General features: G+C 43.5%; 1 protein-coding gene across 1 annotated transcript; it reads left to right on the top strand.

Annotated features, from left to right (window-relative positions):
• Positions 1–10,663: 10,663 nt before the first annotated feature.
• On the top strand, positions 10,664–12,573 carry LOC117142617 (elongation of very long chain fatty acids protein AAEL008004). Its single transcript, XM_033306702.1, has 7 exons — positions 10,664–10,799; positions 10,859–11,049; positions 11,113–11,193; positions 11,253–11,415; positions 11,489–11,625; positions 11,684–11,962; positions 12,421–12,573. Exons 1-7 carry the CDS (start codon positions 10,739–10,741, stop codon positions 12,571–12,573), a joined length of 1,065 nt encoding a protein of 354 aa, XP_033162593.1. The 5' UTR covers positions 10,664–10,738.
• The last annotated feature ends 3,107 nt before the right edge of the window (positions 12,574–15,680 follow it).

The raw sequence follows: 15,680 nt of genomic DNA, 5'->3' as shown, positions 1-15,680 counted from the left end.
TTCAAGTTATCAAATGACAAAGATTTTACGCACCATAGAACAGACCGATTAACTACGAATACCTATTTAATCTGTAATCCCCAGCACACTTTTTGCGGGCTCCGCCGTTACCAAATATCCTAAGTCGAGCTTTAAAAATGCTAAAACGGCAACACTCGTGCCAACACGCTGCTTAGCTGCTGCCAACCCAATCGAACATGTTCGAAGTGGCGAGAACGTTTGTACAAAAATATATTTAAGCGACTGGCAAAACGCGCTCTTTGTTGCTGAACGATTTCACTCGCGTTGTCGTTTCCAAAAAATCCGAAAGATATGGCTAGTTGACTAAGAAGTAATTCGATATTAATATATTTTTTTAGGAAGCGCATATAGTTTTTTTTGGGCTAGATCGCATTTTCTGCATGGTGAATCCGTTACGATATGTTGTCGGATATATTTTATGTGCGGTGAGATCCGACGCGGTGCGTGTGTGTGTCGAGCTAATTTAGAGTGAAAAAGTGCCTTTTGTTGGCGTTGCTGTTGTTTGTTGCCATCGCCATAGCCATCGGCATCCCAGCCCGCGGTATCGAAGTTTCAGTATCGAAAGTATCGGCAGCCAGCCCAAGCCGAAACTAGTCGATTGTTCAATTCCCAAAAGCGCGGGCCCTTTACACTTGCGTTCGTTCTCCTTCGCGAGTGCGTATTTGTGACCGTGCACGAGTGCATTCGTGTGTGTGCACTCGGAATTCCTCTTCCATTCCAATTGCGCTCGCCCCCGCCTTCCGCACCCTACCTCGCAGGTGAGTATCGCCACAGTCGCGGAGGCATTTTCCCGCTGCTCCCCACCCTCGCCCTGCGATTCGGCGATATTAGTCATCACCGCCATTGCCTGTGGGTTCATGGTTTAATTAAAAAAGTGGCGGTAGTCCACTGTTTCTTGCTCTGCTTCCCGCCGCGCCCATTCGCAGCGGCAGCGTCAGATGGCGGTGCGGAAGAGAGCCGCCGCGAAGCAACAGCCAACTAAGAGAGCAGAAGAGCTCACACGTGTCGGCGCCTAAGAGAGAGCGCACAGGGACGTGGGTGCCCTTCGTGAGAGGGATGAAAACTCTAAAGCAATTATTCCTGACTTGTTTTTATAGATTCTCTGGTAACCTATTGTTCGTACTTAAATGAATTAAATATTATTTATTGGCTTAATCTGGTTCCATGAAGTGTAAAAAACAATTGACCCTTTTGGTCTACAACTGTAATTCATGAATCACTTATTCAGAAATTTTGTTGATAACAATGGAAATTATATTTTCGACCATTGATTCTCAATTGAGAAAAAAAGGATTATTTGAGTAATGCGGGTATTAGCAGTAAGAACATCTATGCTACTTCGAATATACAGAATATTTCTTCTTTTTAGTGGTACAACTTCTACCGCATAAGAAGTATTTTATCATCGATCTTACTCGCTTTCTTAGCAGCAGCTTAGGCAATTCCTAAAGCAGCTGGTTCCTTTTTAAAAGTGTTAATAGTATTTAATAGTATTAAGTAGCCGTCTTCCTTGCGCCTACTGTGTACCTTTGTTGGGTTGGGAGTGCAGTGGTGTGTCGCCTATGTCAGTCAATTAAAAAGTTTCACCTGTCCGGCGAATGCGGAAACGTCGAGAAATGTAGTTGCATTCGCATTTTTTCAGGTTTTTAGGGTCAGCCAACGAGTGCGCTAAATACTTCGATCAGACATGTACACATGTGTATGTATGTACCACCTGGAGAATGTGGTGTGACATCAATTACCGCTGGCCGGTGGTCAGAAAAGCGAACCTGGAGCTACGTAAAGAGTCAAGGGCTTTCGCAAATAGATTGCAACAATGCAGTGCTAAAGTGCTAATTGATCGCTTTGCACCTTGGCCCTCGCGAGGTATTTGGCTGGCGCGACTGGCTAGAGCTCAGCAAACACATTATCTGCTTAGATTGCTCAGAAAACACATCAAATCCAAATATTCATCCGCGTTTACACGGCAGATCTCAAGATTGCGTCTCATTGCCGGGCTCCGATTTTCTCAGAAGAGAGGAGAGGAGATACACAATCGGCTGGCTGTATGGGTCACACCCACAAGCACTCTCAAATTATTCGGGCCAACACAAAAATTCGGCCAAAGTCCAAGAGAACTTGGCTATAGAGATCGCATGTGTTGTTAGTCCTCTGGTTTATATGGAGGTGCTCGCTAATATGTCTTTCGGCAGCGCATGCTTAATAAGCACTTTTGGGCACTGCTATTATGCTGAAAGTTCTTTAACCGGTTTGTCCTATGGAGAAAGAAAAGAACAATGATATCGTACGGGTTCTCTGGCCTCGTCTGAGACTGAGATGCTTGGCCAAGATCCCAGCACCATTCGGGGCTTCCACATTCGATGGACAGTGACAGCATCGTCAGAGTCAAGAGAACTAGCCTCACCACCTGTTGCGGTGCTATAAAGACAAATATGCCGTTATCTGCGGTGAGATGAACAGATCCAATTCATGATGGTAATGCGAATCCAGCGACTTCTCCGTCGAAAGGAGCTAGTGTAGGTATACAGCTATAGTTCGATTAGTAGACAGTCTATGGTAAAAGTTTCGAATATTAAATGTTTTTTTTGGCATACTTATGCTCCAGAACACTGGAGTACCAATAGATTTTATAAAGCGGTCGATACAACATATCTTGAAATATGTATATCGTGATCATAATACGCCCATATAAGGATAATAATTGCAATGAGAGAATTTGACTTAGTGACTGTGAAGTCTGCCAATCCAACCAGTCCTTAATATTAAGAGTATTATTTTTCAAGTTATTAGTTTATACAGCTTTCGCATAATTATGGTATCTTATGAATTATATTAAAATAACAAAAGAAAACTGGTCGAGTTCCTCGACTATCAGAGGCCTATTAGTCAGTTAGTGGAAGTGTAAGCGAGGAACTTCAACATTATCTTGGCATATCGATAGAAGATGGCAAGACAGTGTTACAAACTTCTTAACGAATTTAGTAGGGTATACTCTACGAGGAATGGGTATAATGGCACTTCCGTTCACATAAATGTACACTAAGCAACCAATATGGAATATTTACCTCAAAATGGTTAAACCCTTTAGTATTTCTATTTATACAAAATAGAAGAGATGCAATGCATACGATTTTTCTAAATATAAGAGCACTCTGCTATCTTGAGGTTAATGTAGGAATTATAAAACTATAAATATCATAATTAATGATTAATATTACTATATTATCGATTGGTCTGCTTGGTCTCCCATTGACCGTCTGCAGGGTACACAAACTTCGGCCAGTCGAAGCCAGCTTTCTTTCCCGTTTCTTTTTTCGACATTGACGGGACCTACTCATATACATTTCGCACATTAATATCATTTTCCCCCAAAGACTCGTACTGTTGTTCTCTGTCGCTTGCTGTTGTCTCTCTCTCTCATTTTTCCCCAGCCTTTCTTTGTGCGTTTTTGGGTTTTTTACTTTCATTGTTTTTGTCGTAATCCGGACGGGTTTTATGTATTTTTGGCAAACTTACCACGCCAGTGTTACGTAAGTCGAGCCCTCGGTCTCAGCGGCTTCTCCGCAATTTAGAATGCCCGAAGCAGAGTCGCAATAAAACAATAAACAAAGCCTCCAATCCTGACACCAGTAACCTGTGCATCGGGAACTAAGCATGTGCATAATTACACATCGATGCATTTAAATACGATTAACGCAGCGCGGGCCTGCGATGGAAACTTTCATCGTGTGTTTCAGCAGCTCGGTCGGTTTTCCGTGGGGTCTGACCTTCCCGAGCAGCCAAACAAATTACATGTGCATACATACATACACGAATCGGCCGGCCGACCTGAAGTCGTCAGGTGGGAGCGGTCCGCGCGATTCACTTGCGCTTTCGTTTCAATATAGCCGACCACGCTTCTGGCGATCCAAGCCAGTGATCGAGGGCCGCCGCCTTTATTTGCTTGCGAGGAGATCGGAATTCCAAGTATCTTGTGTGGCTTGGCTCGATATTTTCAAAACGGGCACTCACACAAAACGAAAAGTATCGCCGCGATTTTCGAAATTTCGTCATTTAAATAAATTAATATTTATTTTTTAACAACGAGGACGGCAGATAATAACACCTTCGCAAATACAATATTACGAAATACAATATTACATGCAAAACAACGAAACCCAGGCAAATATCTAAGAAAAACCCTCAAAAAATTCGCAATACGAAACAGATATCCTAATCTATCTCCGCACAATCTGGAAGACTTTAACCCCTAATTAATTAATGCCGATAGCACTCTTTGGCTTCAGCCGACCGCTTTTAAGGCAGCTCACTAATAGTGTTACGACTTTCTTCATTTCTCCCTTTAACCCCATAATTTTGATTAGGTTTTATTTAGATATTTGTGAGCAATTGGGAAGACAAATATCAAACGATTTCAATCTCGATGATTCAGTTTTGAAAAGTTTTTGGCATGCCGATAGAAATCCGTTCTATGTTCTATTTTTTATTAAACAAATCTCGTATGCACATTTACTCTACGAAGAAGTGCTAAACGAATGTTACGAAGAAAGTATTTGTCAAAAGGAAGATTTTACATTTGACAAAATAAGTATATTATACAAAATTTACCTTTTCTAAGCTCTTTATAAAGATTATTAATTTAGTTTATTAAGTAATGTCGAGTGGTAAAATAATCACAGAAGTCAAAATCATATTTTATGTTCAACGTTCGAAAGTCAAAAGTTTTTTCAATTATGGTGTTGTCATGATCGAACAACCAATAAAATTTTAATTTGTTCTTCTAGTAGTCGGATTTGTTGGTGCGTTTTATCATCAAGTGGACTTAGTGATTTTAGATTTCCAAAATATAGCGATTTAAGCGGCGATGCACAATCAAAAGTTACTTATTATTAAGTCAAAGGTACCACAGTCGTTGAATAATTAACTTGTAATTTCTTTTGCCATTATTTATGTACCTACATTTGTAATAGTGACGACATTGGTAATTCATGGAGCGTTACTATCTCGCCCAAATAGATGAGCACAAGTGTGTTCATATTCGTGTACATACACGAAAGTATACAGGTGTGTGCACACTCATTCATAAATTCAAAATGTAGAATGAACTCGAGGGATCCGTACTTCTGGACATGGATCATCGTTTGGTGCATATAATACCCTCGACTTGCGGGACCTGTGGAGCTGCACTGCGTCTGCCGCCGATCTATCAACGATATGGGTCTTCGGTACTACGCAACTTGACCATGAATTCCATTTCGGATTACGTGTTGCTATTTCCGTTTTGTAAGCGGGTTAATTTGCGTTGTTTTTGAACGATGATTGCTGTAACAAATACAAGTAATCTTCAAGACCCTCGATACCAGTATCTGACTTTGACCCGATTAGTAGGTAATATGTTTGCTTTTCGGTCCGCTCTTTATTTGCATATTTGCATACGCGGTTTCGCGCCGAAATATTCAGGTTTAAGTTACATGTTTGTGCATTCTAGAGACTTCGATCGCTCGTAATGGTCCGATGAGGCATTTGAAACAAAGAAACAGCGAGGATAGAAATTGAGGAGAAGAGGGGTCAACAACTATTTGATTCCCCTTACTCAGCTCAAGCAGCAATCTAATTATTTAGAATGCAGTATGCAATTGGCTCCTTACCATATATGTGCATTTACTTAAGTTTCAAAGAGTTTCTCATTGCACGAATTGAATATTTTTAGATAGTGACCATTTTTGTAAACACGTATAAGGTGTGACAACGAGTTCAACCAAACTCGAGACAGGATCGGCCCTTCTTTCTTTCGAGGTATTTATTGTGCCTTCAAGTTTACATGAAAGGAGCTGTTTATAAGATAAGGATTATTGTATAAATGGTATTTTCGAAATGATGTTTTCAGTCTTAGAAGCATCAAACTGTGAAGCAAACCTGACCCTTGTAACGGACTTTGTCACTAATTACTCTGCTCAAACAGAGGTTCATTCGACCGACACGTGCCGGACATTGAACCCATCGAAAACCGAGAATCGGGAAAGAGCAAACACCCAGCGCCGCCCACACCACGCCCCCAAAGGGGGCTGATGAGACACTGATGGCCGACAAGGGGTCAGATTTGCATTTGGCTGTGTAGAACAGAAATCGAACGAAAAGAAAGTAGCGAGCGCGGAGAATATAAAATCGTATTTCCAGTTGGCCAAGTTTTGGGGCAGACTGGCTGGTTGACTGACCAGTCCAGAAATTAGGCCTCGAGCATGCAGGTAACGGTTTACCGACTCCGAGCCGTTCTTTCTCACTCTCCCTCTCCCTCTCTCTCTCTCTCTCTCTCTCTATCTCTATCTGTGCACCGATCGGGGTTTTTCTCGTTTCCGTTCGGTTGGCCGGGGATTTCCGCGCACTTGTTGCATGCGGTCCCATTTCGCAAGCGGCAAATGCACCCGTCGGTCGGCAAGGTGTCTGCCGCCAATCGTCTGCCAGGCGTCTGCAACCCCGTAAACAAGGGTGGCCATCACGGCCAGCGAAGCCATCGACGCAACCGCCAGCATAGAGAGGCTCCGAAAGCGAAAGTGGTTTCGACGGCGCTCTAGTGGCCCACAGCCAACTGCCCAGCTAGCCAGCTAGCCAGCTAGCCAAATCGCAGCCATGGATGGAAATGGAAATTGCCAACTGGTCAACGAGCTGTCGCGTCAACCGCTGTTACATCAGAAAGCCAACTGTGCCGCAGAAGATGGCGACTTGCCACGGAGAGCAGAAAAGCAGGCACAGAAACCGCCGCTTTAATCTCCCTGCGTGGTTTTCTCTCGCTCGGCTCCACTGGCATACACCAGCGGTCAAGAAACCATAGCATTCCAAGTGGGGTTTCATATATAGGTTATATTCAAGTTAACTGGAATGAAAAATAATAGCATCCTCCCATTTAGTATAATAACGAAATTAGCACGGCTTTTAAGATTTTAAGCAAGAAAAAGTAAAGGGGTTTCCAACAGACATGTATGTACGTTTCCATTTTTATTCAGCTCACTCTAATTCCCAATTCGTGCTGATTTTTTCATATTTCAAATATTTTGTTACATACATGCAACGAGATTTTGACATGACAATGCCGATAAATATACATTTATCTATTCTGTGAAGTGTACTACTTGAGTTTAGTTGTTAGTAGTTTCGTGGCTTTAAATAGTTTTTTATTATACACACAAAATCTAAAGTCAAAATACAACTTTCTTTGAATTCATTTAGGAAACACCTTAGTTAGTGTATAGTCTCGAATAAGTATATATATTAATTCAGACCTCGGCTTATACAAGGTACGAGAACTCTCGATTACGCGACTTTCGGATTTTCCATAGTTAGGGGCTCAAGATTTCCGAGCTATGCCGCAATAACTGTATTGAGCCATACTGCGCCTCTTGCTCCGTTAAGCTCCTACATGAATACCATCTCCCTTTGAATGTCGGTGCAGCGTGGTGCTAGTTTCTCCGCCGGCGCTGTGCATAAATACATAATTTGCAATGTAAGCGCGGCTCGGCCACAAACATGAGCCGTACGAAGACGGACCAGGCCATCTTTGATCGCCGGAGTGGAGCGCCGCGTCAGTTGCATTTCTGGCTCGCTGGACAACGGTTCACGTAGCGGCTTGTGTCTGCCTCTGGGCTCTCGACCACTCTCGCGCCGCTTTTGACTTTTTGCCTGTGATAAGCCCTGTGAATGGTGGATACCCGATACCCGATACCCAACACCCAATACACAATACACAATACCCGATACCAGATACCAGATACCATAACCGCCCAGTAGGTACTTGGCGTGATTCACAGTTAAGCCGTATAATCGTTGTACTCGTGAGCGCACTGATCGATTCAACTTCGTCGAGTCGAGTCGCCGAGGTTGAGGTTTCGATGTTGACGGTTGTCGCCACCGCTGCCTGATAAGGTTCAGACGCACATCCGACCAGTCGTCAGTTGGCTTAAAAGCGTGCGAGGTGGAGCATCGCGTAAACGGAACAACCGATCGTCCGCCGCAGTTGCCAAATGACCGATTAGCCGACTGCAAATTCGACTTCAATTCCGATTCGAGTGATTCCGACGGGCCAAGAAGGCGAGACCCGTGCTGATTGACCAAGTGAGTGTCCGAGTGTGTGCGTGGCCTTGCCGAGTGACTGTGATTAGATAACAAACACCCTCCTAATTAGAAACCCAAACAGCAAGTACTGCCCCATAGGCGAAACTCGAACCAAAACCAAAATACGTAAATATACGAGTGGGGCAGACGGTTGAATATTGAACAAAAAGTAGGCAGGTGCGTGGTCCAAGCTAACGCACTCAGCTCTTGGCCAAGCGCATTGTATAATCGCCCCGAAACGTGACGGGACTTCCACCGGTTTGAAGACACAGGTGGATAGCCGGCTTATCGTCGAATCCAATTAGCCGATTGCCCCGTCGGATGCGTCCAATGGGGTTCGCTGATAAGGGGACAGCTGGCCAACGCAACCAACCTCTGATTGCTGGCTATCGCAAGGGGCATATTTTTAAAAAAATTGGCCCCATATTGCTGTAGATTAAATCCCAAGTCCGTGACTCACTTGTCGCTTTCAATATTTGGATCATCACGGGCACGCGCTTATCACCCAAGAATGCGTCATCCGCGCTTCCGCCGTGGAGCTCTTGGTCCGCTGTCATCGATTTTCCACTTAATTAGGTTTTCTAAGCGAGCGATTGCCACGGAAAACCCGGTCACCGCCGTGTAATCTACATACACACCCGCCCCTGGGGTGAGTGCGATAAAATCAGCAAGCTCATCAAACTATTTACGCCGTTTTTGCTATTCGGTTCTGCTCTGGCTAGAACGCTTGTGCCCTGGCTTGCGGGCGTAGCCGCTCTAATTGATTTCAAAAATGCAAGCGGCTGCAGAACCCAGCCGTGTAAACAATAGCGTGCAGGCACCACGAGCCCCTTACGGAGGCGATTATGAACCCAATCTGATAGAACGGCCCCAGCGCAGGAGCAGGGGACCGGAAGAGCAACGAGAGCATCGGTGTTGGCTCAGCACCAAACCTGGTCGACACTCCGGTAGGACGTCTGCTCGAGCACGAGTTGTCACCTCGTTTGCTTGCCGGCTTGTGTTTCCCGTATCTTGCATCTTCTTCCGAGCACTCTGCCCCGTCGAGCCGCTTACATAAGTGGGGATCCGTCTCCTATGCCGAGCTAGGTGGTGGTGTTGGCTGGTGGCCATCCCTCTGCGGAAGCGTCATCGCAAGCGTTTTGTATATTATGCAAATCAAACAGCGAAATCGCAAGTCAACCGCCCGGTGCGGCCGCCACACCTCGCGGATGCTGTGCCTCCGGGCGAGGCCAACGCGGAAAGCGTGCCACTGACCCACACAGCGAACTACGAGCACCACTCACCGGTTGCGACAGCAGCGAATTTCACGCTGGCTGAGGCAATGGCAGCGACCATAAAGCGGCACATTTTTGTCAACGCTTATTGAGCCAGTTGCCCAAGTCTTACGTGTCCATCGGCATCGCCATCGCCATCACCATCGCCATGGCCAGTTTATTGCCCATGACATTCAAAAAGCAACCTGAACTGCCGTAACTCACCTGTTCAGATGGCTTTGGCTAGTGCTGGGAAGTATCTGGAAAGTTGTTTATGTATTCGATGCATGTAACATAGATCGGAACTCTTCAATGTTTCATGGGTGTGCAATGTGCAACATTTCCCCCGAACTTTCTTCGCTCTTTATAAGCGCAAATTCTTTAGAGAAAGGAACAGCCAACGGTGAATTCTTCCACCGATCGTACTCTTTCAATCTACAATAGAAATCATTGTATTTACAGCCGGTTTTCTACGAGTTAAACAGATATATGTACATAAATTTAAGATACTTTAGAGCTTACCCTTCTTCCTCAATACCCACGAATTTCGTATTAACCTTTTTCCACCACGTTTCTAAGCTCGCACATAACGTATTCAATGACAAACCTTATCCTTTTAATGAGCTCGACTCTGAATGAAAAAAGCGAGACGGCGCGAGTGTATCTGCTTTCGCTGGATTTCGTTCGATGCCCCGTCCGGCAATCAATTGATATTCATAAGACCGTGTGGCGAGAACCTGTATTACCCGCGGCGGCGTATCGCTTGAACTTTCTGAACCCGCGATCAGATCAGAATTGGAATGGCCCGAGCCCACTGTGCTGGAATGTGGAACCTGGATTCCGCTCGGCCGGTACAAAGTGCAGTCTTTGTCCAGTTAGCGGCATCTTAATTGCTCTGGCCAGAAATAGCAGCTCGCATTGTGCAAGTGGCCAAGTCACGCCCCTCATTACCGCTTCAACTGGGACTGTCTATAATTTCCTGATCTAAAGTGTTGATACACGGGCGAATTGTTAATTGCATGAATCTTGCTTTTGAATGTGTTTTGCCTCTAATGCATTGCCAATTACAGTGTCTGTGCTAAGCGTACTAAGATATAGGCATGCACATGAAAACCGATGCGCAGAGTCTGCCGTTTGGCGATTCACGTCAATATCAATTCCAAACCCCCTGGCGGGGTCATAAGTTGGCTCTGATTTAAATACAGCTCTGGCTGGCAGTTCCCTACATTCCCATTAAAATATGTACACTCTATAGTCAACAACACCTTTCCGCTCCATTGCAGCTCGGTTTACACACCAAATACAGGACCGATCCCATTACTTGCAACACAGAAACCACAAACAGAAGCGACAACAAAATGGCAATCATACTGCAAGAAGCGCAGGAGTGGTATCGGGACCTAATGGACAATAAGAGCGGTATGTCTGAACCAGGAGTTATTTGTTGGTCATTCCCTGAATGCGTCTTTAAATTGCAGATCCTCGCGTTAACGACTTCTTTCTGCTATCCTCGCCACTGCCCACACTGTGCATGTGCATATTCTATGCCTACTTCAGCAAATCCCTGGGGCCCAGGCTGATGGCCAAACGGAAACCGATGGAGCTGCGATCGGTTTTAGTTGTATATAACGCGATACAAACAATATTTAGCGCGTGGATCTTTTATGAGGTGAGTGACTGGAGGCCATCCTTATCAGGCCATCAACTTAATCCGTATTTCCCTCCATTGCAGTACTTAATGAGCGGATGGTGGGGCCACTACAGCTTCAAGTGTCAGCCCGTTGACTATAGCACCACTGGCTTGGCCATGCGGGTAAATTGGCCCAGGGCTACTCCTGCGAACGTAAACTAAAACTCTATTCCACCGTCTAGATGGTCAACATTTGCTGGTGGTACTACATATCTAAGTTCACCGAGTTCTTCGACACACTCTTCTTCATTCTGCGAAAAAAGAACGAGCACGTCTCCACACTCCACGTCATCCATCACGGCTGCATGCCGTTCTCCGTCTGGATGGGTCTCAAGTTTGCACCAGGTACGTACATATATTTAGTAATCACGATTTTAAGGATCGAAAATTTACAGCTCGGTAATTCTCCCGTTCACAGGCGGTCATAGCACCTTCTTTGCCCTTCTCAACTCGTTTGTGCACATTGTGATGTATTTCTACTACATGATCGCCGCCATGGGTCCAAAGTACCAGAAGTACATCTGGTGGAAGAAGTACCTGACCACCTTCCAAATGGTAGTAAAAAAGGTCACCTTCGTTGGCGAGATTTCTGAAGGATTTCCTCTGATTGCAGGTTCAATTCGTGGCCATTTTCACCCACCAGTTCCAGCTTCTGTTCCGCGAATGTGATTACCCCAAGGGCTTCATGGTCTGGATCGGATTGCACGGCGTTATGTTCCTGTTCCTGTTCTCCGACTTTTACAAAGCGAAATATCTCAACGCAGCTCGACGTCGCCGGCAGGCGGTCAAGGCCAATGGCTATGCCAACGGCTCGGCTTCGAATGGGCACAGCAAGCATCTTGGAGAGGGTGACGCCCTGGTTGCGAACGGCAGCAATACTGGGGCTTGCATGGTAGGTCTTAGTGCCACCGCTCACCTAATCTGCGGCTAATTGGGGGGGGGACACAAGGTCGGCCCCTGAACGATAAAAGTGGGGACTGAGCACACATATTTTCTTTACATACCCAAGGCCCTGACGCCCCGACCTCACCAAGGTGAGAGTCTGGTGCGGGAGGGGCGAGCCGGCGTGGGCAGTTATATCATCATAATTTTGTTGATCAACTTAAAATTCTAACTAGCTGAGTTAGGCAAACAGCACTTGCGAACTCTCAGCACAGGCGGGGGACGTTTCAATTAGCGCTCACATGTGAAGCCGGATGCGAAGGCCCAAGCCCAGTCCCAGCCCCAATCTGCCGCCCATTAGAAAAGCACACAATTGAGCATTCGCTGGCGGCACACGTGCCATCGTGCCTCCGTCCAGTGGAGTCTGAACCCATTGAACTCATTGAGCACTCTGTGTTTTCTTTTCAGCCGGTGATGGAGGACGAGTACGTCAAGAGCAAGGGGCAATCCAATGGTGCCTACAAGGACGGCTTTTTCAAGGAGGGCGTGTTATCCAACAACGATGCCATCTTCAACCCGGACAGCAGTAGTTCTAGTCTGCACCAGCGCAAAGTCAAATAACTGCTGATTAGGTGTACTACGATGATATTCATTATGTTTATGTTAAGTGATTAGCGTGTAACTGAACCAGATTGAAGAACAAGACAAACAAGAAACTTGGCAGAAGTAGCAGAAGACGACTGGCACCACAGCAGCGCAAAATTAAGAGAGCTCGGTTTATGGATTGTTTTTGATAATTTATATTTTAAATACGTACAATACATAAAATCAGTTATGGCAAACGTCATTCGGATGAGCCGAAACTTACCGAACAAACGCCACCTATGCCCACCCACCCGAACCGTCATTAACTAAAGCTAAGTAGGAAGAGAAGCGGCAGCACAAACTAACTAAGATACAATCAAACCATTTTTACAAACATGTCCCACGGCACCAGTATGAACGTCCCGCTTGAAGCACAGATACACCTCTGGTGCGCAGAGAAAAGTTATTTTTTGAACGATATTTATAGAGCCATAAAGCCTGTTTAAGCCAGCTGCAGATACCAATTACCAATATTAGTGTAGCTTACCGCATACAAACACCTACTAAGATATACATACATACTCACTCTAGGTGTACAGTTTTGTATGAACATTTTTGATAACAAATTGAGATGTTGCGGCGGGCGACCCTATGATAGATGAAAGCTATACATGCTCTCTTAAGTCTGCTCTAAACTTAAAGAACACGTTATACTATTTGTAGCTTGTTTTGTATATTGAGAGAACGGCAGTTTGTTGCAATACTTTGTAAAGGTCCAATAGTTAAACTTATTTATACATTGTAGCTAGCTAGCCAATTGCAAAATGCAACACGACCCAGACCCCCCTTCGCCCTCCTGGGCAATGCGACAACTAAACGGACGACCGGACCGAAGAACTATAGTCACTATAGTCAGTCAAGAAAGGGTGACAAAGATCATGGAGTTAAAGTTTTTATACTGTAAGTGCAAACCGGCTTAAGGACGAAGACAATCAGTTTATTCGTTGGTTGCCGACCAATGTAGATGAATCTTAACGAAAGTTTTCAACTATTTTCACATTGCATTGAACCTCTTTTTGGTGTGGCTCGTATATATTACTTTATTACTACCTACCTATTCAATATCCGCTTGTTTCCATTTTTGGTTTGAAGTTGTTAAACGGTTTTTCAGCGAAGTGAGAAGTATTGGTGACAAATTATTTGTAAGTGTAATTCTGTCTGTTAACCCGTGCGTATGGTTTCGTTGTTAGGTTATGTGGCTTAAGCTGACAAGTTCAAAAACTATAGTAAACCTAAATAAAGCTTATTAATTTATATTAAAACTGTTCAAGAAACTATTTCGATTGTATTAACGCATATTTTGTACGTGTGTATAACTTACATGGCGGGTGTTGATTCCCTGGGGCCATTGTCGTTAAAATTCCCAATTTATACTTAACTTTATTTACACGGTGTACACGGTAATTGTTAATAAACGAACACATTAAGTGTATTCCCACTTATAACTGATAATTAGTGGCCTTAGAGCCTCTGGGGGTGTGGCAATTGACCCGTGTGGCCTATCCCCTAATGAGATTGGACATTGTTTCAGAGATTTACAAGGCATCTTGTCAGCCACGAAAATCAAGAAATAATAAAGGCTTGAATATAATGCCTTTACTATCACATGCCTGTTGCTTAACGAAATTTCCGAGAATGGGTCACCGGTATTTTTTTATTTACAAGTCCCATATTAATTTACAAATTCTAACGATTTAACACATGATGTACCTTTTCAACTTCTTACAAAAAAGAAATATTGGAATAATCGGATTACGAATTACGCTAAGCAGGAATCAACTTTCACATTTTCCCACTTTATGCAATCAACTCGACTAGTGAACCAAATCATAAATATTTTATGACTTACATGAACATTCCAAATAAAACTATATTATATTTATTATACAAATAAAACGATATAATAGGATATGTTTAGGGTCTAACTTTAATTTAAGAACCCCTTGCTTTATAGATTAAACCGCAACAAGAAAGGAAGTTAGCCTTGCAACCTGAACCTTGTATACGTTTGCAGTACTAAATCATAATTTTTAGAATTAAAGGGTATATAGATTCGTTGAAAACAAAGACATTTGAATCGGTTATGGTTGTCCGATCTTAGCGTAAAAGCTCAGAGGATTACATACCAAGACTTTGAGAGAGGTAAAAAAATATGAGTGACCAGATATATTTAAAAATTCAAAAGATATTTCCAAAACGATATATTTGGGATTTCTTCAAATTGAACATTTTTGAAGTCTTATTTGTCCCTTAAAACATTTTTTGGTGCTTCTACCCCTTTTGAAATACTTTTAGCGGGTAAATAGCACAAATTATAGGGTGCTACATGTCGTTGAAAACGCATTTCCAAATTATTTTTAGCTTTTCACAATTGTTTTGTCCAAAGACAACAGATTAAAATGTCGTAGCCGTTACCCGTAGAGTAAAAGCATCAATAGGTATGCCAACAATTAGGCCACGCCCACTCTAACTCCCAAAACTGCAAGGCACACACTTATGAAAACTGTTTTGATTTTTTGCCCTGTTATGATATTTTGTTCGTTTTAGTACTTGTGTTCGAAATTTCTATCCGTATACCAAAATCATATTGGCCACTCCCCTTCCAACGCCCACAAGACGGCGCTTGTTTTTTAACTGTGTTAGGGGTTTTTTCGAAATCGATAGAATTATATATTCTCATCTATTGTGACTACAAATTACGATATTGAACTTTATACTACATTTTGGCCCTAATAAAATGTAGGCGAAAGTAGGTAAATATTTTTTAAAGCGTGGCAAAAGATTTAAGATTATACAGTCAATATATGATTTTTGATTGTTAGGGTGCGAATGCACTTGTATTTACTTGGTCAAGAGGAGTTTTGTTGATTTCTTTTACGGATACTTATTAGAAACAATAACTGCTGCGGAGCCAAAACATTGAAATCAAGAGTTATATTATTATTTTGTTTGTTTTTCGATGGTGCAAAAGTGCAGAAGCGGCGTACCAAGCAATCGAAAAGATCAAATAACAATGCAGTTGCCACTGACTTAACACAGAAATGGGCCACTACTTAATAGACGCGTACTAATTTTGGGCAAAC

This window comes from Drosophila mauritiana, chromosome 3R (genome assembly GCF_004382145.1).
Source record: "Drosophila mauritiana strain mau12 chromosome 3R, ASM438214v1, whole genome shotgun sequence".
Classification (NCBI taxonomy): Eukaryota; Metazoa; Arthropoda; class Insecta; order Diptera; family Drosophilidae; genus Drosophila; species Drosophila mauritiana.
This window is presented reverse-complemented; position numbering and strand designations above follow the sequence as displayed.